Source organism: Mobula hypostoma, chromosome 11 (genome assembly GCF_963921235.1).
Source record: "Mobula hypostoma chromosome 11, sMobHyp1.1, whole genome shotgun sequence".
In the NCBI taxonomy this organism is placed as follows: Eukaryota; Metazoa; Chordata; class Chondrichthyes; order Myliobatiformes; family Myliobatidae; genus Mobula; species Mobula hypostoma.
The window spans coordinates 60,400,486-60,425,657 of record NC_086107.1 but is presented as its reverse complement, the minus strand read 5'-3'; the positions used below and the strand labels follow the sequence as shown (position 1 = coordinate 60,425,657).

Genomic DNA, 25,172 nt, shown 5'->3' with positions numbered 1-25,172 from the left:
CACAGCTCCTCAACTTTAAGATAGCTATAGGTAAGGATAAGGACGGAATTGGAGTTGGGCAAATTGTGAGACATCAGGCAGGTAACTAGGGAGAGTTAATTGGGAATTGCTGCTTTTGGACAAGTCCACATCTAATATGTGGTGGATATTTACGGTCCAACTGCACAGCGTACTAGACAGATATGTTCTAGTTGGAAGGAAGAACACAGATAGCATGAGTGGAACCTTGGATACTAAAGAGGTGATGAATTTAGTCAAGAAGGGAAAGGAAGCATATGTAATGTTTAGGAGGCTAAAATCAAACAGATCTCTTAAGGATTATAACAGATCCAGAAAAGAGCCCAAAAAGGGAATTAAGAGAGCCAGAAGAGGTTATGAGAAGTCCTTGGCAAGTAGGATTAAAGAGAATCCCAAGGCATTACAAGAGCCGGACCACTCAAAAGTTCAAAGTTCCAAGTTCCAGTAAATTTATCAAGGAACATGTACATCATATGATTATTTTCTTGTGGGCGTACACAATAAATACAAGAAGTTCAATAAATCCCACCCCCAACTGGACGGACAAACAACCAATGCACAAAAGCCAACAAACTGCAAACAGAGAAAGAAATAATAATAAGCCACCAACATCGAGAATACGAGATGAAGAGCCCTTGAAAGCGAGTCCGCAGGTTGTGGGAACGGTTTAGTGATGGGATGAGTGAAGTTATCCCCTCTGGTTTAAGAGCCTGATGGTTGAGAAGTAATAACTGTTTCTGAACCCGGTGGCGTGGGCCCTGAGATAATGTTACAAATCAATACCGTGAAATATCAGACAGTACACCATATGCAATTAAATGATTTAGCTTTATAATTCTTAATTTGACTAAAGGGTTAGTAAAGTAAAACAAGAAGAAAAGGGCCCATTTTAATGAAACAGTCTAATGTGCACAAGTTGGAGCTCACCGTTTCCCTTCCGCAGGTCCTCCATCGATCTTCCCAGGCTTCATTGGTTCCCGGCCCCGCTCCAAGTCTAGCCTTCCTGGTCTCTACGACCTCTCTGTTCTGTCATCTTCTCTCTCCATCTTCCGCCAAACAAAAGACCCAGATCACCTCAGTCGCAGGCACACAACAAGAAAAACACTCCCTTCATTGGACAGTGCACATTCCAAAGCCCCCGTTATCTTTAGCCATAACCCAAACACTGCTTCTACAGAAAAACCATTACATCAGCAGAGCTTCTACAGATAGACCATTATGTTAGCAGTGAAACCTTTCCCAGGGTGTTACACAGCTTTATAAAATTCTGGTTCAGCCACATCAATGGTATTGCATTTATTTCTGCGACCCCATTATAGGAAGTATGCCAAGGCTTTAGAGAGAGTGCAGTTACCAGGATGTTGCCTGGATTAGAGGGCATGTGGTCTAAGGAAGGGTTGGACAAACCTGGGTTGTTTTCCCTTGAGTAACAGGCTGAGGGTAGATCTGATAGAGGTTTATAAGATTATAAAAGGCTTAGATAGTGTCAACAGGCAGCATCTTTCTCCCTGGGTTGAAATGTCTCATACCATAATGTCTCATTAAAGCCAAGACCAACAGGCTCTGGGACAGCCTCTTCCACCAGGTCATCAGACTGATTAATTCACGCTGTCACAATTGTATTTCTAAGCTAAGTTGACTGTTTTGTATCTTACTGTACATACCATTTATTATAAATTACTATAACTTACACATTCAGATGGAGACTCAACGTAAAGATTTTTACTCCTCGTGAATGCGAAGGATGTAAAAAATAAAGTCAGTTCATTACCAGAGAGCATGCATTTAAGGTGAGGGAGTAAGTTCAAAAAAAAAAGTGCAGGGTATGTTTTTTAACATAGGGTGTGGTAGGTGCATGGAATGCAGTGCCATGGGTAGCAGTAGAGGGAAGTACGATAGAGACATTTATGAACCTCTTGAATGTGCAGGAATGGAAGGGACAGAAGGGATTAGTTTAGCTGGGGCATTTGGTTACTAATTTAGTTTGGGCCAAAGGGCCTCTACTTGTGCTGTACCCTTCTACACTCTAATCTCTGGAGAGAATTATAGAGCTACGTCATGCAGTTGGAAAAAGGAATTATTCACTCCTGGGATTAGATCTTGATCTGACATACATTCTGGAAAGTAACCTCGAAGGCTGATTAGACATTGATAGGGTCTCCTGGCTGTGCCATATTTTTGTGCGTTTTGAGAAAGCAGAAGACCTTGTCTATTAGGAACAGGTGATGGCAGTTTGAGATGCATGGTCGATCGCTCTTTGAATGCCATCACTGTTGGTTTTGAACTGCCAGCAGAATGCACTATTAATGATGTTTCTGTTTATTCACAGAGACAGGTGGTGAAGTAACTATGGCCACTGTGTCACATCACTGCCTGTATTTGACCTGCTGCATTGAAAAATGTATATTTACTGTCTGACGGCATACAGTCAACCTGCTCAGTCTAGAAAATTAGACAAATGTGTTTGAGCTGTACTTTTTGTTATTGGCTCTGAGTTAGAATCGTGAGTAGAAATACTGCGGATTTGAAAGATCAGATAGAGTTTGAAATACAAAATTATGAGTGGTAATAAGATTTTTGTTTTCTCTCATAGCAAGGTGTCTGAAATTAGCAGCATAACATAAAAGGTTCAGAGAGGATTTGAGAAGGATTTTTTTTTTACCAAGAGAGTGGTTGGAATCTGGAAAGTGCTCCCTGAGGGGAAGGTGGAAGCAAGTACTCTCAGAACATATAGGTATCTGGACAGATACTTGTACAGGCTACTGAGTAAGTGCTGGTAACTGGGTAATTGAAGATCAGCATAGATATGGTGGTTCAAACCAGCCTGGGCTGTTTAAAGACGATTCTGTAAGATCATAGGTACACACGAACACAACCTACTTCTTGATTTGTTGCAGTTCTAAATAATTTCTTATTTTATTGGATAGAAACTGGCTACCTGACTGAAGCTAATCTTCTGAGTATTGCCAGAAGAATCGGGTCAGAATGGCAGAATATTGGAATAAATCTCGGTTTACCTTACTCAGAATTGGAAAGAATAGCATACAACAACAGGTGAGGGAGATGTTTACCATAGATATTTAACCTTCAGTTTATCTTTGGAATGGAACTGGAGTACTCAATGGAAATCCACAGAGTCTTGGAATGAACATGTAAATTCAATGCAGATGTAATGCGGTCAGGATCAAACTCAAGTCCCTTGAACACATTCAAGGATGACCTTAACTTCATCCTGAAATTTTGTGTAAACTATAGTCATTGTTTTTGCCCTGGTATGTTGGAACTATTGATGGTACTTTGACCGAGTCAATTAATATATTTTTATCATGAAGATATTTTTGTAATTAAGGTGATCTTTTGAAAGGTGAATTATTTCAAAGGTTCAAAGTTTCATTTTATTATCAAAGTATGTATGCAGAATACAATCCTGAGATCTGTTTTCTCCAGATAGCCATAAAATACAGAAAACCATAGAAGTAGTTGAGAGAAAGACATCAATCCCCCCCCCGCACAAAAAGAAAATAAACAAAAACTCGCAAACCCCAAACCCCACCAAGCTCTCTCACACAGAAACTAACTGATCACCCACATGGTGAAACAACAACAAGAGGGCAGCAACTCGAACCAGTGGCCCCTCCAAGGGCAGCAACTTAAACCAAGCAGCCTCTCTGAGAACCCCTCGCTCTGCTCCGCATTTGCCTCGATGTTTCAATCTTCCTCGATGCTTTAGTCAGCAAGAAATGTAGTCGATCATGGCCCCTCATCTCGTCTCTGAGCTTCTCCTAGTGGTAGCTCTTGCTCACATTGCTCTCCTGGAGTTTTCTCAGGGACAGCAGAACGCTCGCTCACTTGATCGAACTACAGACTGTAAGTCCCAGGCTCCAGCAGTTTCAAAAACAAAATTCAGATGAAGAGAATAAGTAGAAGGAGTTATTTCCTCCAGTTGCTACATTTAACTTTTTTTTTGCTGAAGTTAGTAGGAGCCCAAATAAGTTTGTATATTTATTAAATCACAAGTCTTCTAGAAGGGGTTACACTTTATAATTATTTTGCTGCAGATTACTTGGGGCAGTGCCCTTGCTATCTGAACCAACAGCAAAGGGAGCACAGAAGTGGCTAAAGAGTCATCTGTTCCTTTGTTAACTTGAGTTACTATCCGCCGCCCTCTAGCATCCCTCTTGCCACATGCACAAGCACTCAGTGGGAGAAACTGGGTCTGAAAAATGATGGGGAAGCAAGCCAATGTGCTTTGCTTATATAGTCCAGACAAAGTTAATACAACATCTTTCATAGAAATTGCCTGTAAAGGAAATGTTATTTAAACCATTTCTATGTTCTAAACCAGTGCTTGTCTTGTCTTTCCAAAACATGACCTCATTTCCTGTAGGGACAACCTGGATAAGCAAATCCTGGAAATGCTCTTCACTTGGGCACGTTGCAATGCAAATGTCTCAGGCTGCATCCGTCACCTCATTCAAGCAATGAAGGAGAGCGATCGTGAAGATATTGCTGAGGAAATAGTTAGTATAATTGAACTTGGCAAGAAGAAATACCGTGAGTCTATTCACCGAGTTGGACTGAGCCAAGAAAGCAGCGACAAAGATTCAGCCATAGCAATGGTATAAGCCTGAAGGCATTGATCCCGCAGGGAAAATGCACTTGAATCTTCCGTGATATTACTTGAGGATAGATGGGAAGTTTTCCATTCCTATTAGAACTTTATTAGACTTTTATTTTTGCTGACTGTTGGTGTCAAGTGGCACAGTGAATTTTTAGTAGTACTACTGAAAAATTGATGGTCTTGTGTGCTTCTGGGCAAGAATCACAGAGTCCCTGTGTTTGTGTTTTATACAAATATAGAGAAGACTGCAAGACTGAACACAAATTTTGAAACAATGTGCAATTTTCAATATTATTGCAGTTAATGTTTGATGCCTTTTTATTTGACTATGTGTTACAAAGAGAAGCAAGCTTTCAATACTTCTCAACTTCTGCAGTTATTGATAGAACCTTCTGTTCCATCACAAACTGTTCACTTTTCTCTGCACCAGTATTTTACTGCTCTTTGACCTGCTAATCAACTCTTTTCTTGATCCCCATGCAGATTTATTCAGAAAAATTGATTGTTGTCCGCATCAACATGCAATTCTTTTCTTTATGAGTCCCCCAATGTTGCTTTGCTCTGATAGATGGGCAAGTGGTCTGGAATTCTGGCAGATTGGGTTGCTATATGCTATTGCTTATGGCAGTAGGAAACCAGGAAGAAAACTTAGGAACACTAGACTGTGTCTGCCTGTCTGTTGGACAAGATGTGTTAATTCTTCCATACTAACATATATACTGTTTGGATAAATTTTGCAACCCAGTATTTAGCAGGGCCATGTTACATAACTAAATAAGTAAGTTAATGAGTTAACTTTGCTTTGTTAGATTTTTTTAAACAGCCAGTTTGCATTTCCAGTGCCATGTTAGCCTCCACACCTGCTTGCACATGGGAATTTTTTTTCAACCTTTGTGACTTTGCTAAGGATGATTGACAACTGGCCTTTCTCATTGTACATAAGCTTACCCACCAATATAAAAGCTTACTACAAACAATCATATGATTCTATGAAAGCTATAACCCTCTGCATCTGGAGGAAAATAATCAAATCAGGAATAAATCTTTTTAAAAACAAGGATGTATTCACTTAAAAGTTACACTAATTAATACTAACATGGAGTTTTCCTTTCCAGTAGCTGGTAGTATGCAGTCATTGTCTTTCAGAATGGATGCAGCATGATCAGATATGTTTGTAAATTCTAATTGTCTGTGGTATAATTCACAGTGTTGCACACCTTCCTGCATAGTTAGCAGAGCCTTTGTCAGTTCTGTCTTTCACAAAACTGCCTTCATCCTTTCCTCTCTTCCTCCATTTCAGAGGTTTGCCTTGACCAACTCCACCAACCTCCACATTCAACAAATGATTTTCTGCCTTTCCTGCCTCCTCCAGCATAATGCCGGCTCCTAAAATGGCTTCCCATGTTTCAAATTGCTTTGGGTCTATTCCATATTTGATACCTGGTTCCATTCACAATCATCAGCAACTCACCTCCCCTTCCCATGGCATCTTCTCATGCAAGTGCATAAAATGCAATGCGTATGCTTTGTTCTCACCCCCTGCCCTCCAGGGCTTCAAACATTGTCAGGTGAAATGTCAATGTACTTGTACGATTTATAATTGAATATCTGCTGATCAGAATGCCTTATCGACGCAAGTTACATTAAGGTGGAAAACTTCCATTTAATCCACTGACATGACTTCTCTCTTACAATCACCAATCCACTCTCGTCCCATCTGGCATTACTGTTACTGATAATTTTTTTAAATGTAAGTACTGTAAATTTGGAAAAAAAAGCAGAAAATGTAAGCAAATTAGCTTGCATTTATGGAAGAAAGTTAAAATTTCATCAGTAATATCAGAATTGAAGTATCTTCCAACTAAAATGTTAACTTCTTTTTCCCCAGTTGTATTTCTGATATTAATGTATTTGATCTGCTACACGGTTCCACTCAATTGCAGCACAATTTCAAGGAGAGAATTTCATAAATTGCCACCTCTTTTTCTGTAGTGATTAACAATTTCAGAGAAGGATCCTACTGTTACCTTTTATACCTCCACTGCTTTCTATATCACATTCCTTTGCCTTGCTCCATTATTTCTTTTGTTGTTTCCCATCCTGTCCTTTCACTCTGTCACTGACATTCTTTGCTTCTCCATCTTTCTTTCCTCTCCAGCTTTATTTCCTCTCTGTGACTCAAAGCTAGCTCATCTCTAAGTTCTTTTCAGTGGTCTGCAGTGGAAAGGGAGAGCAGCTTCAAGTTCCTGGGTGTGAACATCTCGGAGGATCTGTCCTGGGTCCAACAGGTCAGGACAATCACAAACAAGGCATGCCAGGGCTCTACTTTGTTAGGAGTTTGAGGAGATTTTGTATGTCATCAAAGAGTCTTTCTATAGAGGTACGTGGAGACTAGTTGATTACAGCCTGGTACAAAGCCTCCAGTGCATGAGTGTCTGCAGGGAGTTACCCAGCTCCATCACAGACACACTCCACCCCCCCCCCACCAATGAGGATTATCTTCAAGAGGGGCTGCCTCAAGAGGGTATCGTCCGTCATTGAGCACCTTCACCATCTGGGACATTGCCTCTTCTGTTTACGTACTACCGTCAGGGGCCCAAACACCCATACTCAATGATTTAAGAACAGCTTCTTCCCTTCCACTATCAGATAGCCCATGAACGCTACCTCATTATTCCTCTTCTATTGCACTTTTTTTTGTTAATTATAGAATTTCATGTCTCAGTATTGTTCTGCTGTCAAAAAAATAACAAATTCCATGTCATACGTCAGTGATAATAAACCTGACTCTTGATTCAATTTTGATGTGAAAAATTAACATTGTTTTCTCTCTATGGACACTTCCTGATAAGTACCTTTTACCAATCTGTGGTATTTACAGTAGTTCAAAAGCAAACTACCTTCATTCTGCTGGGCTGAAACAAAGTAAGCTTTGTTTTTAAATGAATCTCCTTTTATTTTTGTGTATATAACTGGGTGCTTGAGTATAGCATCTTAAAATAATTTTTGCACATATCATTTAAAGACTGCACTAAGCACAAGCTTAATTTCTGAATGTATTTCCTTTTAAATCTAGCAACAATTTCATGTTTATTTATCTTAAAATGTAGTTTGTTCAATGAACAACATAGTGTATAGACATGAATTACGGTATTCTGAAATGAATTGCAATTAGAATATTGTGTCTTACTTTAAAATAATGAATATTGATGCTTTATCCTTTCAAAGAATATTATGTTGTTCCCACTCTCCCTAAGTTCATAGTTAAAAATTGAACTTGCCCCATAACACATTCCTCCCACCTTTGCTAATTTAAGAAATACCTAGGGTCTTGTATGCACTCACATGATTAAAGTAAATTCAATTCCCCAGTGAAAGAGCACTGAGAGTTAACTCTAAATGACACTGTGAAGTACAGCATGGAAGGACTTGCTGGGATCAGCTCGAGATGTCCCCTGCAACTATATCCTCTGGGGATTATTACTCTGCCTCAGTGTCAAGTCCTAATGCTTGAATGTCTAGTGTGTTTAGTTAACGTTTGTCTAGATGGCGTAAATCATAAAATTTACTGCAGCAGGCATACCTGATTTGTACAATCCAATAGCAATCTGTTAAAGAAATTTGGATATAGAAATTAACCTACATCTCTTAAGATTGCTCTTCGTTTTAAATATTTATTTGAAGTTGAATTGTTAATATAAAATGAGGTTCTGAGCATGAGTGAAGATGCAAAATCTTCAAATAAAATTGTTTCACAATTAAAGTGTGAAGTTGTACAGAATGTGTTCATGAGTTCTGTTGCTTTGGTGTGTTTCGTTGTCATAATTGTAGAGCACTACAGCTCAGGAACAGGCTATGTCACATCTGGTCCATGACGGTCAGGTTCTCTGCCTGGTCCCACCTACCTGCAACAGGACCATAGCCCTCCATACTTCTCATCCCTGTACCTATCCAAACTTCTTTTAAAGGTTACCATTCAACCCGTATCTACCATTTCTGCTGGCAGCTCATTCCACGCTCCCATCACATTCTGAGTGAAGAAGGTCCCCCTCAGATTCCCCTTAAATGTTTCACTTTTCTCCGGAAACCTTTGATCTCTCAATCTGAGGGGAATATGCCTGCACTTGACATCAACAGTTGATTGTTGATGAAGAGGCGACCTTAGGTGTGAGTATATCATCAATAGACACAGCACAACAAGGGCCTCCTGAAATCAAAAGTTCACAGGACAGAAACATTGCCTCAGATTATGGAAAAAAAATGATTGAGTGCACAGCAATCATCCTGAGATAACTGGCGTACAGGAACAACCACTCAAGCCTCCATTTTGTTATCAGCACAGCTTGCACTAAACCACAGTAACCAAATACAATCCATTACCCATGTATTTCTTCACCCAAACACGGTGAAGCATAAACAATATTGACCAGTCGCTCACTCATTTTCTTGTTGCACGTTTTCCACCTGATTTTGCCAGTCTGCTGCTCCTTCAAAGTTGATGGCCCAATGTCCGTAAGAAAGCTGCCAGAAAACTATTGACCAGCTTTCACAACCCCAGCTTAACGAGCTTCGAACAGCAACGAAGACAGTGGTGAGATCAGGGATATCATATTGGCAGCAATCATCCTTGCGTGGCAGACAACTTGGTTTCCATCGTCGCACTTGGACATGGGCTGTCTTCCAAAGGTATTGCAATGAAAAGCAAAAGGTCAAACATCAGATGCTGTGTTCAAAACAGAGAACGCTGGGAATATTCAGAGGTTTGGCAAGGCCTGAGGAGAAGAGAATAGAACTACTCTTTCAAGTGGATAACTTCACATTTTCCATGATAAGTTCTGTTTCCCATGTTCTTGCCCATTGCCTCAGCTTGTCCATTACCTCACCTCTTTCATTTTTGTCTGTACTTGAATTCCTACTTAATTTTGGTTGGCACAAGGTGAAACAATGAAGATTATCCAGTCATGGTTACCCTTGTGCATGTTTTTCAATATTTCAATTAGTATTTTCAACACAATCATAGTTTAGTTTCTTAATCTCCACTGTCTAGTAATTATTAACCATTCATTTCACTTTTTCTTTCCTTCTCTGGGAAGTTGGTTAAAGCCTGTAATATTGCTGTTTTTTTCCACTTCTAATGTCATTATAAACAAACCTGGTCAGATCAACTATCTGCTAAAAACTTCTGTTTTTATTCAAACTTCACAAACTACGTAAAACTATACCTCTTGACTGGTAAACAACAGAGAGAAAATATTAACTTTATCACATTTCTTCATTAGCTGCAAACCATGTCATTGCCCTTAATTCTTAATATTGTGAAATAGCATTTGTTTTCCCATACACTACAAGCTGTTCTCTGACACACAATACCACATGAAAAGCATAGAGATACTTAGAGCCAGTAGTTCAGTGGCCACGTTTCAAATTCTGTGGAGAAGAATATCTTACCTCTCTGTAATTTGAGGACATACTCAACTCAAGGCAAACTACTCACTTTATACCCATGACTGTGTGGCTAGGTACAGCTCCAATAAGTTTGCTGAAAACACCACTGCTTGTTGAATCAAAGGTAATGATGAATCAGCAAATGGGAGAGTGACTGAAATTCTGGCTGAATGGTGCCACAACAACCACCACTCACGCAAGGTCAGCGGAACCGAAGAGCTCATTATTGACTGGAGGAGGGAGAAATGTGATGTCCATGAGCCAGTCCTCATTAGGGAATTGGAGATGGAGAAGGTCATTAAATTCCTTGGTATTATCATATCAAAGAATCTGTCCTGGGCCCAATATGTAAATGCCACAACAACTTACATTGAAGGCATGACTGTGACACTACTTTCTAAGAAGTTTGCACAGACTCAACATGTCATGCAAAACTTTGACAAACTTTTATTGATGCATGGTGGAGAGTATCCTGACCGATTGCATCACAGCCTGCTTTGGAAACACCAATGCCCTGGAATGTAAAAGTCTACAAAACGTGGTGAAAAAGCCCAGTCCATCACAGGAAAAGCCCTCCCCACTATTCAGTACATTTACAGGGAGTGCTGCCACAAGAAAGCAGTATCCGTCATCAAGGACCCCCACCATCCAGGCTATGTTCTCTTTTTGCTGCTACAATCGGGAAGGAGATACAGGAACATTAGTTCCCTCACCACTAGGTTATTATCCTTCAATCATTAGGTTCCTGAACCAGCATGGATAACTTCACTCACCTCAAGGACGGGTTGCACTTGAATCCAAGTGGGACCAATATCCTGGCAGGGAGGTTTGCTAAGGCTATTGGGGAGAGATTAAACTAGAAATGCTGTGGGGTGGGACCCAAACTGAAGAGATGGAGAAAGGGGCAGTTGACTCACAAATTGAAAAAGTTTGTAGACAGTGTGAGAGGGAGGATAGGCAGATGATAGGAAAGGATACCCTCAGACATGGTTTGAGATGTGTTTAATGCAAGGAGTATCATGAACAACGCAGATGAGCTAAAAGCATGGATCAGTACATGGAGCAGTGATGTTGTGGTCATTACAGAGACTTGGATGATTCAGGGGCAGGAATGGATACTTAGAGTGCCAGGCTTTAGATGTTTTAGAAAGGACAGGGAGTGAGGCAAAAGAGGTTGGGGCATGGCACTGCTGATCAGAGATAGTGTCACGGCTGCAGAAAAGGAGGAAGTCATGGAGGGATTGTCTACGGATTCTCCGTGGGTGGAAGTTAGGAACAGGAATGGGGTCAATAACTCTACTGTGTGTTTTTTATAGACCACCCAATAGTAACAGGGACATCGGGGAACAGATAGGGAGACAGATTATGGAAAGGTGTAATAATAACAGGGTTGTCATGATGGGAGATTTTAATTTCCCAAATATTGATTGGCATCTCCCTAGAGAGAGGGGTTTAGAGGAGGTGGAGTTTGTTGGGTGTGTTCAGAAAAGTTTCTTGACACAATATGTAGATAAGCCTACAAGAGAAGAGGCTGTATTTGATCTGGTATTGGGAAATGAACCTGGTCAGGTGTCAGGTCTCTCAGTGGGAGAGCATTTTGGAGACAGTGATCACAATCCTATCTCCTTTACCATAACATCGGAGAGGGGTAGGAACAGATAAATTAGGAAAGCGTTTAATTGGAATAAGGGGAAATGAGAATCTATCAGGGAGGAACTTGGAAGCATAAATTGGGAGCAGATGTTCTCAGAGAAATGTGGATATTTGCGTGGAATCCTGCATAGGTATGTTCCAATGAGACAGGGAAAGGATGGAAGGGTACAGGAACCATGATGTACAAAGGCTGTTGAAAATCTAGTCAAGGAAATAAAGCTTACAGAAGATTCAAAAAAATATGTAATGATAGAGATCTAGAAAATTATAAAGCTAGCGGGAAGGAGTTTAAGAATGAAATTAGGAGAGCCTGAAGAGGCCATGAGAAAGCCTTGGTGAGCAGGATTAAGGAAAACCCCAAGGCATTGTACAAGTATGTTAAGAGCAAGAGGGTAAGATGTGAAGGAATAGGACCAATCTAGAGTGAAAGTGAAAAAGTGTGAATGGAACTGGAGGAGATAGCAGAAGTACTTAATTATTAACCATTCATTTCATTCTTTCTTTCCTTCTCTGGGAACTTGGTTAAAGCCTGTAATATTGCTGTTTTTTCTGCTTCAAATGTCTCTATAAACAAATCTGGTCAGATCAGCTATCTGCTAAAAAACTGTTCTGTTTTTATTCAAACTTCACAAACTATGTAAAACTATACCTCTTGACTGGTAAACAACAGAGAAAATATTAACTTTTATCACATTTCTTCATTACCTGCAAACCACGTCATTGCCCTTAATTCTTAATATTGTGAAATAGCATTTGTTTTCCCATACACTACAAGCTGTTCTCTGACACACAATACCACATGAAAAGCATAGAGATACTTAGAGCCAGTAGTTCAGTGGCCACGTTCCACATTCTGTGGAGAAGAATATCTTACCTCTCTGTAATTTGAGGACATACTCAACGCAAGGCAAACTACTCACTTTATACCTATGACTGTGTCGCTAGGTACAGCTCCAATGACACATCTAAGTTTGCTGAAAACACCACTGCTTGTTGAATCAAAGGTGATGATGAATCAGCAAATGGGAGAGTGACTGAAATTCTGGCTGAATGGTGCCACAACAACCACCACTCACGCAAGGTCAGCAAAACCGAAGAGCTCATTATTGACTGGAAGAGGAAGAAATGTGATGTCCATGAGCCAGTCCTCATTAGGGAATTGGAGATGGAGAGGGTCATTAAATTCCTTGGTATTATCATATCAGAGGATCTGTCCTGGGCCCAATATGTAAATGCCATCATAACTTACACTGAAGGCATGACTGTGACACTGCTTTCTAAGAAGTTTGCACAGACTCAACATGTCATGCAAAACTTTGACAAACTTTTATTGATGCATGGTGGAGAGTATCCTGACTGATTGCATCACAGCCTGCTTTGGAAACACCAATGCCCTGGAATGTAAAAGTCTACAAAACGTGGTGAAAAAGCCCAGTCCATCACAGGAAAAGCCCTCCCCACTAATCAGTACATTTACAAGGAGTGCTGCCACAAGAAGGCAGTATCCGTCATCAAGGACCCCCTCCATCCAGGCTATGTTCTCTTTTTGCTGCTACAGTCGGGAAAGAGATACAGGAACGTTAGTTCCCTCACCACTAGGTTATTATCCTTCAATCATTAGGTTCCTGAACCAGCATGGATAACTTCACTCACCTCAAGGACGGGTTGCACTTGAATCCAAGTGGGACCAATATTCTGGCAGGAAGGTTTGCTAAGGCTGTTGGGGAAGAGTTTAAACTAGAAATGCTGGGGAGTGAGAACCAAACTGAAGAGACAGAGGAAGGGGCGGGTGGCTCACAAATTGAGAAAGCTTGTAGACAGTGTGAGAGGGAGGATAGGCAGGTGATAGATAAAGGATACACTCAGACTTATGGTTTGAGATGTATCTATTTTGTGTTGGGCAGGTGGCCAAGTGGTTAAGGCATTTGTCTAGTGATCTGAAGGTTGCTAGTTCGAGCCTCAGCCGTGGCAGCGTGTTTGTGTCCTTGAGCAAGGCACTTAACCACACATTGCTCCAGCGTCTGAGCGAGGAGTGGCGCCCCACACAGACTTCCAATCTCGCCTTGTAAGGCATGAAAATTCCCAATGCAGGCCTCTCATGGCCTGAGTCGACGTTCCCTCCTCCCACTATTTTAATGCAGAGTATCATGAACAAAGCGGATGAGCTTAGTGTGTGGATCAGTACTTGGAGCTATGATGTTGTGGTCATTACAGAATCTTGGATGGCTTAGGGGCAGGCATGGCTACTTAGAGTGCCAGACTTTAGATGTTTCAGAAAGGACAGGGAGGGAGGAAAAAGAGGTTGGGGCATGGCATCTCTGATCAGAGATAGTGTCACGGCTGCAGAAAAGGAGGAAGTCATGGAGGGATTGTCTACAGAGTCTCTGTGGGTGGAAGTTAGGAATAGGAAGGGGGACAATAACTCTACTGTGTGTTCTTTATAGACCACCTAATAGTAACAGGGACATTGAGGAGCAGATCGGGAGACAGATTCTGGAAAGGTGTAATAATAACAGGGTTGTCGTGGCGTGAGATTTTAATTTCCCAAGTATTGATTGGCATCTCCGTAGAGCGAGGGGTTTAGATGGGGTGGAGTTTGTTAGGTGTGTTCAGGAAGGTTTCCTGACACAATATGTAGATAAGCCTACAAGAGGAGAGGCTGTACTTGATCTGGTAATGGGAAATGAACCTGATTAGGTGTCAGGTCTCTCAGTGGGACAGCATTTTGGAGATAGTGATCACAATTCTATCTCCTTTACCATAGCATTGGAGAGGGGTAGGAACAGATAAGTTAGGAAAGCGATTAATTGGAGTAAGGCAAAATAAGAATCTATCAGGCAGGAACTTGGAAGCATAAATTGGGAGCAGATATTCTCAGGGAAACGTACGGCAGAAATGTGGATATTTGCATGGTGTTCTGCATAGCTATGTTCCAATGAGACAGGGAAAGGATGGTAGGGTACAGGAACCATGGTGTAGAAAGGCTGTTGAAAATCTAGTCAAGAAAAAAAGAAAAGCAAAGCTTACAGAAGGTTCAAAAAAAAAGGTAATGATAGAGATCTAGAAACTTATAAAGCTAGCAGGAAGGAGCTTAAGAGTGAAATTAGGAGAGCCTGAACAGGCCATGAGAAAGCCTTGGCAAGCAGTATTAAGGAAAACCCCAAGGCATTCCACAAGTATGTTAAGAGCAAGAAGATAAGACATGAGAGAATAGGACCAATCAAGTGTGACAGTGGAAAAGTGTTTATTGAACCGGAGGAGATAGCAGAGGTACTTAATGAATACTTTGCTTCAGTATTCACTACAGAAAAGGACTTTGGCAATTGAAGGGATGACTTACAGTGGACTGAAAAGCTTTAGCATATAGACATTAAGAAAGAGGGTGTGCTGGAGCTTTTGGAAAGCATCAAGTTGGATAAGTCACCGGGACCGGACAAGATATACCCCAGGCTACTGTGGGAGGCGAGGGAGGAGATTGCTGAGCCTCTGGCAATGATCTTTGCATCATCAATGAGGACGGGAGAGGTTCCAGAGGATTGGAGGGTTGCAGATGTTGTTCTCTTATTCAAGAAAGGGAATAGCGATAGCCTAGGAAATTATAGACCAGTGCGTTTTACTTCAGTGGTTGGTAAGTTGACAGAGAAGATCCTGAGAGGCATGATTTATGAACATTTGGAGAGGCATATAATATGATTAGGAATAGTCTGTATGTCTTTGTCAAGGGCAGGTCGTGCCTTACGAGCCTGAATGAATTTTTTGAGGATGCGACTAAGCACATTGATGAAGGTAGCGCAGAAGATGTAGTGCATATGGATTTCAGAAAGGCATTTGACAAGGTACTGCATTGCAAAGCTTATTGAGAAAGTAATGAGGACTGGAATCCAAGGGGACATTGCTCTGTGGATCCAGAACTGGCTTGCACACAGAAGGCAAGGAGTGGTTGTAGATGGGTCATATTCTACATCGAGGTTGGTGACCAGTGGTGTGCCTCAAGGATCTGTTCTGGGAACCCTACTCTTTGTGATTTTTATAAATGACCTGGATAAGGAAGTGGAGGAATGGGTTAGTAAATTTGCTGATGACACAAAGGTTGGGGGTGTTGTGGATAGTGTGGAAGGCTGTCATAGGTTACGGTGGGACGTCGATAAGATGCAAAACTGGGCTGAGAAGTGGCAGATGGAGTTCAACCCAGGTAAGTGTGAGGTGGTTCATTTTGGTAGATCAAATATGATGGCAGAATATAGTATTAATAGTAAGACTCTTGGCAGAGTGGAGGATCAGAGGGATCTTGGGGTCCGAGTCCATAGGACACTCAAAGCTGCTGCGCAGGTTGACTATGTGGTTAAGAAGGCACACGGTGTATTGGCCTTCATCAACCATGGGATTGAATTCAAGAGCCAAGAGGTAATGTTATAGCTGTGTAGGATCCCCACTTGGAGTAATGTGTCCATTTCTGGTCACCTCACTACAGGAAATATGTGGAAACTATAGAAAGGGTGCAGAGGAGATACACAAGGATGTTGCCTGGTTTGGGGAGCATGCCTTATGAGAATAGGTTAAATGAACTTGGCCTTTTCTCCTTGGAGTGACAGATGATGAGAAGTGACCTGATAGAGGTGTTTAAGATGATGAGAGGCACTGATCATGTGGATAGTCAGAGGCTTTTTTCCCGGTGCTGAAATGGCTGCCATGAAAGGGCAGTTTTGTGGAATGGGCTTCCGGCAACTGTGATGGAGCAGATACAATAGGGTCTTTTCAGAGACTCCTGGATAGGTACATGGAGCTTGTAAAAATAGAGGGCTATGGGTAACCCTAGGTAATTTCTAAAGTAAGTACATGTTCAGCACAGCATTGTGAGCCGATGGGCATGTATTATGCTGTAGGTTTTCTATGTTCTATGTTTCAACTCTGAACTGATTCCACAACCTATGGACTCACATTCACAGATGCTACAACACTGTATTATTTACCTACTTATTTATTTATTATTATTTTTCTTTGCAGTTTGCCTTCTTTTGCACATCATGTTTGTTGGTCTTCATGTGTAGTCTGATTTTATTGTATTTCTTTGTGCTACTGGGAATGCCTGCAAGAAATCAAAACTCGAAGTAGTATTGGGTGACATATATATAATATTTTGATAATAAATTTACTTCAAACTTAAAACCTCGCTAAGCAAGGCAGAACAGCTTGAAATTCAGACAGGCTTGAGAGCTATACTGAAGTGGTACTTCGTGTACTGATGAAATACAGAACAATTGACTTTCAGCTGTAAGTCAAAAAGGTTACCAACTTTGAAACCCGTTGTAAATCCTTCCCACTACAGTATTTAAAAGGTGATCAATACACTGTGGCCTTCAAATGTTTTTAAACATATGGTTGTTCCCTAATTATATCTCTTTATGTAAACATAATTTCAAATGTCATGATATAATTTCAATATTGGCTGTTCAGTCTTAAATATAATAATTCTGCCATCTTAGATGTTTTTCATTGTTTTTATTTTGTGGTTTTAAATGCTCAAGGCAACTAACTGCAGAAAAAAATGTGTTTATCATTAGCACCGGTGATATTTGTAAGTCAGGAGGGTATGGGACTTGGGAGGGCATCTGCAGTTGGTAGCACTCCCCTGCATCTGCTGCATTTGTCTTTTTTATGGTAGAGGTCATGAGTTCAACCTTAGGAAAGAAGGTTGTTGATGAAACTGCTATCCATGGCTTAACAGCCTAGTGCCCAAAGGAATTCCTGCAATGATGCCCTCACTCTTGGATGGGCCACCAGTCTACAGTGCTGCAGCTGGGATGCGAATAGTCCTGTATCCAGTGTTCCTATTGGAGTTGATCCCCTAATTTGGTGGTAGGGTTACGTAGAACATAGAATAGTACAGCACAGTCCATACCCTTCGGCCCACAATGTTGTGCTGACCCTTAAACCCTGCCTCCCATATAACCCCCCACCTTAAATTCCTCCATATACCTGTCTAATAATCTCTTAAATTTCACGAGTGTATCTGCCTCCGCAACTGACTCAGGCAGTGCATTCCACACACCAACCACTCTCTGAGTAAAAAACCTTCCTCTAATATCCCCCTTGAACTTTCCACCCCTTACCTTAAAGCCATGTCCTCTTGTATTGAGCAGTGGTGCCCTGGGGAAGAGGCACTGGCTGTCCACTCTATCTATTCCTCTTAATATCTTGTACACCTCTATCATGTCTCCTTTCATCCTCCTTCTCTCCAAAGAGTAAAGCCCTAGCTCCCTTAATCTCATAACATAAATAATTTATGTTATAGAAATAAATAAACCATTCAGCGCCTCATGCCTACTTAGTATTCAATGTGATCCATTTCAATATTAAACACTCGTCATATTCCTCCGTGCCTTTGCATCGAGAAAAGTCTCTGTTTCCTTCTTAAATATTTTACTTAATTTGGACTGTGGACTTCCATAAATGAAATGAATTCCATAAATTCACCTGATCTCCAGTTATCTTAGACCTTCTTGCCACTGAACCCAAACCTCGCTCTCTCAGTTCCATGTGGTAGTTGGTGTGAGTGTGAAAGGAATTCAAAGAATTCACATACATGCAGACTTCACTCCGCTTAAAAGTGGGGTGGGAACAAGAAGCAGCAGCAGTCCTAAAGACTGTCAAAAATGAAAGTACATGCATAATACAAAATAAGAAATCTTAGAAAGTTGTTTTAAATTTTCAGAATTTTGCTTAGAAGCACACTATTTGGATATCTATCAGGCCTACCCAGCTTTCACCCAACTAACAGGAATCACCTGTCACTCATTCACAACTCATTACCTGCAGCCTATTTAAACCCAGCTCAAATCCGCAGCCCTTTGTTTACTCATCGAACCAGCTGGACTCAACCAGTTGCTCTTAGCCTTTAGTTATCTTGTTGCCTTTCTCTTGTTTTGTGGCTGCTTGTTGTTCGTTGTTGTTGGGCAAACACTAACCTGGGCTGCAGCTAACTAAGACAATAAGACCCCATTTGCAAAGTTATTAAAGTTATCACTCACCATTAAATTGTCTCTGCTGCTTTGCTTTTCAGTCAAAACGCCTCTACATTTTCTGATAGGATGAGTGAACCAGTGCTTCTCCCAGCAGATTTTGCTTGCCTAAGGCAACTCACCCGATGACATGGACACAAGATCCAGAAGCAGCAGGAAACCATTGACCATCTTCTTGCCACTCTCAACCAACTCTCGGCCTCAATACAGCAAGTCAGCCTCCTTCCTCGGATCCCTGGAGGGCTGAAGTGTCTGAGGGCTTCGATGGAACCTCAAACTGATCCTGCCCCAGTGTGCCTTGCATTTTGAGCCCCAGCCTTCTCCACATTTATGGTCCAAACCAAGACTGCCTCCATCGCCTCTCTTGACTGGGAGAACTCTGACCTGGGGCAACAAGATCCCATTTGCAACAGATAAGATTTCAGTGCTGAGATTCAACCATCTGGGAAGTGGAAGAGGGACAGTGGATCTGATACTTTGCCTGCATCAAGGCTTACAAGTGCTGTATTACACCATGAATTTCAGGACCCTTGCAGCGGAGCCCATTACCATCATGGCCTTGACAGACAAGGTATCTACCCAGGAAATGCCCACCGACCTTGAAAGCCTCATCACTCTACCCTCCATACTGATGTCTCTTAAGGAACAACCCTCCAGATCATCAGCCAGGCTCCCATTTCCATTCCCAGAACCATTTCAGGCTGCATGACCATCCTTGGCAATGCCTCCAGAACCTATGCAGTTAGGGAGAGCTCCCTTAATGCCTCAAGAGTGCATGTTGGTGGAGAAACTGCAGAGCAGCCGACCGCCAACTCATCAAATGCCCAACGTGTCTGGGAAATGGCACCATCAGGCCTTCTGTCTGCTAACTTCTCCCCCAGCCCCTCATTCGAGCACCATAGCCTGACTCACTCTCTCTGTCCTCCTCTGCACCTTGAAGGCTCTACGTGCACAGGAGGTGCTGGTGAATTCTGATGCAGCAGGCAACCTTCCCTGCGGTGACGACTGTGGACTCAACAAAACCACTATTAAGAACCAATACCCTCTCCCCTTGAGTTTAGCTCATTCGAAACACTCCGTAGTTCCCAGGACCCAGTTCTTCACCTAACTGGATCTATAGAGCCTGAACTATGGAACACACCTCCCTGCCTCTGCTGGGGGATGAGTGGAAGGTGTCATTTATAACACCCACTGGCTGCTACGAATACTTGGTGACACCATTCAGACATTCCGATAGTCCAGTTGTTTTCCAAATATTCATTAATGAAATCCTTCAAGTCATGCTACACAGATACATGCTTATCTACCTCAATGACATCCTGATCTTCTCCAAGGATCCCCAAGACCACATCTGTCACGTCTATTCAGTTGTTCAGCATCCCCTCAAAAACCAACTGTACTGCAAGCTAAAAAAAAATGCCAGTTCCACGCCCTAATCATTTTCTTCCTGGGTTACATCCTTTCCATAAGACTATAAGACATAGGAGCAGAATTAGGTCATCTGGCCCATGGAGTCTGCTCCGCCATTCAATCATGGCTGATTTTTTTTTATATCTCCTCCTCAATGCCAGTTCCCGGCCTTCTCCCTGTAACCTTTGATGCCATGTCCAAACAGGAACCTATCAATCCATGCTTTAAATACACCCAACGACCTGGCCTCCACACTGCATGTGGGAATGATTTCCACAAATTCAGCACTCATTGGCTAAAGAAATTTCTCCACATCTCTGTTTTGAAAGGGCGCCCCTCTATCCTGAGGCTGTGTCCTCTTGTCCTAGACACTCCCACCATGGGAAACATCCTTTCCACATCTACTCTGTCTAGGCATTTCAACATTTGAAAGGTTTCAATGAGATCACCCCTCATCTTCTGAATTCCAGTGAGTACAGACCCTGAGCCATCAAATGCTCCTCGTATGATAACCCTTTCATTCCTGGAATCATTCTAGTGAACCTCCTCTGAACCTTCTCAAATGCCAGCACATCTTTTCTAAGATGAGGGGCCCAAAATTGTGCCTAATATAGCCTCAGCATCACACCCTTGTTCTTGTATTCTAGACCTCTTGAAATGCACAAGGACTCCCAAGTCCCTCTGCATCTCAGATTCCTGGATTTTCTCCCCATTTAGAAAATAGTCCACATATTTATTTCTACTACCAAAGTGCATGACCATACATTTTCCAACACTGTATTTCATTTGCCACTTTCTTGTCCATTCTCCTAATCTGTCTAATTCCTTCTGCATCCTACCTATTTCCTCAACACTGCCGGCCCCTCCACCAATCTTTTATCATCTGCAAACTTGGCAACCAAGCCATCTACTCTGTCATCTAAATCACTTATATACAGCATAAAAAGAAGCGGTCCCAACACCGACCCCTGCAGAACACTATTAGTCACTGGCAGCCAGCCAGAAAAGGATCCTTTTATTCCCACTTGCTGCCTCCTACCAATCAGCCAATGCTCTAACCACTCCATTAATTTTCCTGTAATACCATTCGCTCTTAACTTGGTAAGCAGCCTCATGTGTGGCACCTTGTCAAAGGCCTTCTGAAAGTCCAAATATACAACATCCACTGCATCCCCTTTATCATTCCTACCTGTAATCTCCACAAAGAATTCCAACAGGTTTGTCAGGCAAGATATTCCCTTAAGAAAACCATACTGACTTTATCCTATCTTGCCCCGTGTCACCAAGTACTCCATACCTCATCTTTAACAGTTGACTCCAATATCTTCCCAACAACTGAGGTGAGGCTAACTTGTCTATAATTTCCTTTCTGCTGCCTTCCTCTTTTCTTAAAGAATGGACTGACATTTATAATTTTCCAGTCCTCTGGCACCATGTCAGAGTCCAATGATTTTTAAAAGATCATTATCTCCAATGCCTCAGTAACCTCTACCGCTACTCATTCAGAACACTAGCATGCAGTTCCTCTGGTCCAGGTGACTTATGTACCTTCAGGTCTTTCAGCCTTTTGTGCACCTTCTCTCTTGTAACAGCAACTGCACCCACTTCTCTTCCTTCACACACTACAACATCAGGCACACTGCTGGTGTCTTCCACAGTGAAGACTGACACAAAATACTCATTTAGTTCATCAGTCATCTCCTTGTCCTTGTTATTATTTCTCCTGCCTCATTTTCTAGCAGTCCTATATCCACTCTTATTTCTCTTTTATTTTTAACATACTTGAAAAAACTTTTACTATCCATTTTGATATTATTTGCTAGCTTGCTTTCATATTTCATTTTTTCCCTTCTAATGATTTTTTAGTTGCTCTCTGTAGGTTTTTAAAAACTTCCCAATCCTCTATCTTTCCACTATTTTTTGCTTTGTTGTATGCCCTTTCTTTTGCTTTTACAATTGCTTTGACTTACCTTATCAGCCACGGTTGTGCTATTTTACCATTTGAGTATTTCTTCATTTTTGGATTACACACCTCCTGCACCTTCCTCATGTTTCCCAGAAACGCATACCATTGCTATTCTGCTGACATCCCTGCCAGTAGCTCCTTCCAATTTACTTTGGCCAACTCCTCTCTCACACCACTGTAATTTCCCTTACTCCACTGAAATACTGCTACATCAGACTTTACTTTCTCCCAATCAAATCTCAATTTGAACACAGTCATATTGTGATCACTGGTTCCTAAGGGTTCTTTTATCTTAAGCTCCCTAATTGCCTCTGGTTCATTACATAGCACCCAATCCAGTACAGCTGATCCTCTAGTAGGTTCAACGACAAACTGCTCTAAAAAGCTATCTCTTAGGCATTCAACAAACTAACTCTCTTGAGATCCATTACCAACCTGATTTTCCCAATCGACCTGCACGTTAAAATCTCCCATGACTACCATAACATTGACCTTTTGTCTCGCCTTTTCTATCTCCTGGTGTAACCTATGGTCCACCTCCCAGCCACTGTTGGGAGGACTGTATATAACTGCCATCAATGTCCTTTTACCCTTGCAGTTTCTTAACTCAACCTCTTCCCATCCTATATCACATCTTCCTACTGATTTGATGCCATTCTTTACCAGTAGAGCCACACCAACCCCTCTGCCTATCCCTCCAGTACAACGTGTAACCTTGGACATTCAGCTCCTAACTACAACCATCCTTCAGCCACAATTCACTGATAGCCACAATATCATACCTGGCAATCTGTAATATTGCAACAAGATCATCCACCTTATTTCTTATACTATGCGCATTTAGATACCACACCTTGAGTACCCTATTTGCTATCCTTTCTGATTCTGCATCCCTAATGATTTGATACACGGCTTGTCCCATCACCTGCCTGCCCTTCCTGACAATCTGACTGCACGTTATCTACATTTTTACCATCCGTCCTATCCTGGTTCCCAACCCTTTGCCAAGTTAGTTTAAACCCTCCCCAACAGCTTTCACAAACCTGCGCACGAGAATATTGGTCCCCCCTTGGGTTCAGGTGCAACGCGTCACTTTTGAACAAACAGTTCATACCTCCCACAGAAGAGATCCCAATTATCCATGAACCTAAAGCCCTGCCTCCTGCACCAGCTTCTCAGCCACACATTTATCTGTAAAATCGTCCTGTTTCTACCCTCGCTGGCATGTAGGACAGGCAACAATCCAGAAATTTTTACCCGGGAGGTCCTGCTTTTCAGCTTTCTACCTAGCTCTCCAAATTCTCCTTTCAGGACCTCATTGCTTTTCCTTCCTATGTCATTGGTACCAATATGTACCAAGACATATGGCTGCTCCCCCTCCTTCTCCAAAATATTGTGGACGTGATCTGAGATATCCCTGACCCTGGCACCTGGGAGGCAACGTACCACTCAGGTGTCCTGTTCACGTCCACAGAATCTCTTGTCTGTTCCCCTGACCATCAAGTCCCCTATTAATACCGCTCCTTTCTTCACTCTCTTTCCCTTCTGCACCACGGACCCATGCCCAGTGCCTGTAACCCAGTCACCGTGACATTCTCCCAGGAGGTCATCCCCCACAAGAGTATCCAAAGCAGTATACTTGTTTATTCAGCCCAAGGCATAACCATAGACCCAGAGAACGTGCGCGCTATCACTGAATGGCCCCAACCACACTCCTTCAAATAGCTACCATCATTTCGTCTGAAACTACAGCTAAATCACTTGCTCCTCTCACCTCCCTCATCAAGTCACCTATGTTGTATATTTAATATTTGAGTAATATTGTAAATGTATTGTTTGAGTAAGCATTCTTTGTTATTTGAATAATTAATTATAGGCTATACTGTATGTAAAGTACGTGAATGTCATATGTCATGAAGCTGCCATGTAGTACGTGAACATGCATCTCCCGGCTCCATGTTTTTCTTTCAATTAGTTTTAATGTTTTGGAGTTACAAAACATAACAGTGGTGATGAGGAAATTTTAAATGAACCTGAGACGACTACGTACCTGTTAAAGCACAGCCAGACAGTTGAGTTAATAACACGGCAGATAAGGGACGAATTCACAGGTTCATAAACAGTGAGTACCAGGAGATAATAATAATACATTTTAAAAAAGCAGAAATGGCTGGCGCCTTTTTGAAAATCAAATGGCCGATGATAAACAAGTGCCAGTTTTGCTGAGTGCAATAGGTGGAAGAGCATGCAGTTTGCTTAAAGTTCGACAGCTCCAACCAAACAAACTGAAATGAGGTTCGCTGCTAATCTGACGTAATTCAAGAACATTTAGAACTGAAACTATTGTTGATTGCAGAATGCTTTAGGTTTCATAAATGGAATCAAAAGGAAGAAGAGTCCGTTTCAGCATATGTGGTGGAATAAGCAAGTGCTTCGTCAGTTCAATGATAGGCTACTGATGCACTGTGAGATGGTTTAGTTTGTGGAATCTTACAAGAAAGGATTCAAAAATAGCTCCAAACTGAACACAACTTACATTTAAAAGACCAGTTGAAATCGCTGTATCAATGGAAACAGCAGATAGAGACGCAATTGAGTTGCAGTCAGGAATGAAAGTGAGCATAAACAAAGTTGTAATGTCTAGATAGAGGTCTTCCTGGACTAATAAATTGTGTTACCATTGTGGCAGGGGCTCACATAGAAACATAGAAAACCTACAGCACAATACAGGCCCTTCGGCCCACAATGCTATGCCGAACATGGACTTACTTTAGAAATTACCTAGGGTTACCCATAGCCCTCTATTTTTCTAAGCTCCATGTACCAAAACAATGCAGATTTAGATGCGAAACTTGCAGAACATGTGACAAGGTAGTACACATACAAAGAGCACGTCTGAGGGACAAAGATAAATGGACTGCACAAGTCAGGTTGTACTTTAGAAAGGAGCATTAATCTGCATGCTGTTGGCGAAAAATCTGATAATGAGAATGACACAGGACTGGGTAGCCTTGAGATTTACAAATGTGAAAAATAACAT

The 25,172-nt window shown here is 41.7% G+C and overlaps 1 protein-coding gene across 3 annotated transcripts in view; it reads left to right on the top strand.

The window, feature by feature from the left end:
* The window catches only part of pidd1 (p53-induced death domain protein 1), a 62,682-nt gene extending 54,323 nt beyond the window's left edge, over positions 1 to 8,359 (top strand). For all 3 annotated transcript variants that reach the window (XM_063062154.1, XM_063062155.1, XM_063062153.1), the window contains exons 16-17: positions 2,946 to 3,072; positions 4,406 to 8,359. In XM_063062154.1, coding sequence (XP_062918224.1) covers positions 2,946 to 3,072; positions 4,406 to 4,643 — 365 coding nt within the window. In that variant the 3' untranslated portion in view covers positions 4,644 to 8,359. The remainder of the gene's footprint in view (positions 1 to 2,945; positions 3,073 to 4,405) is intronic.
* The last annotated feature ends 16,813 nt before the right edge of the window (positions 8,360 to 25,172 follow it).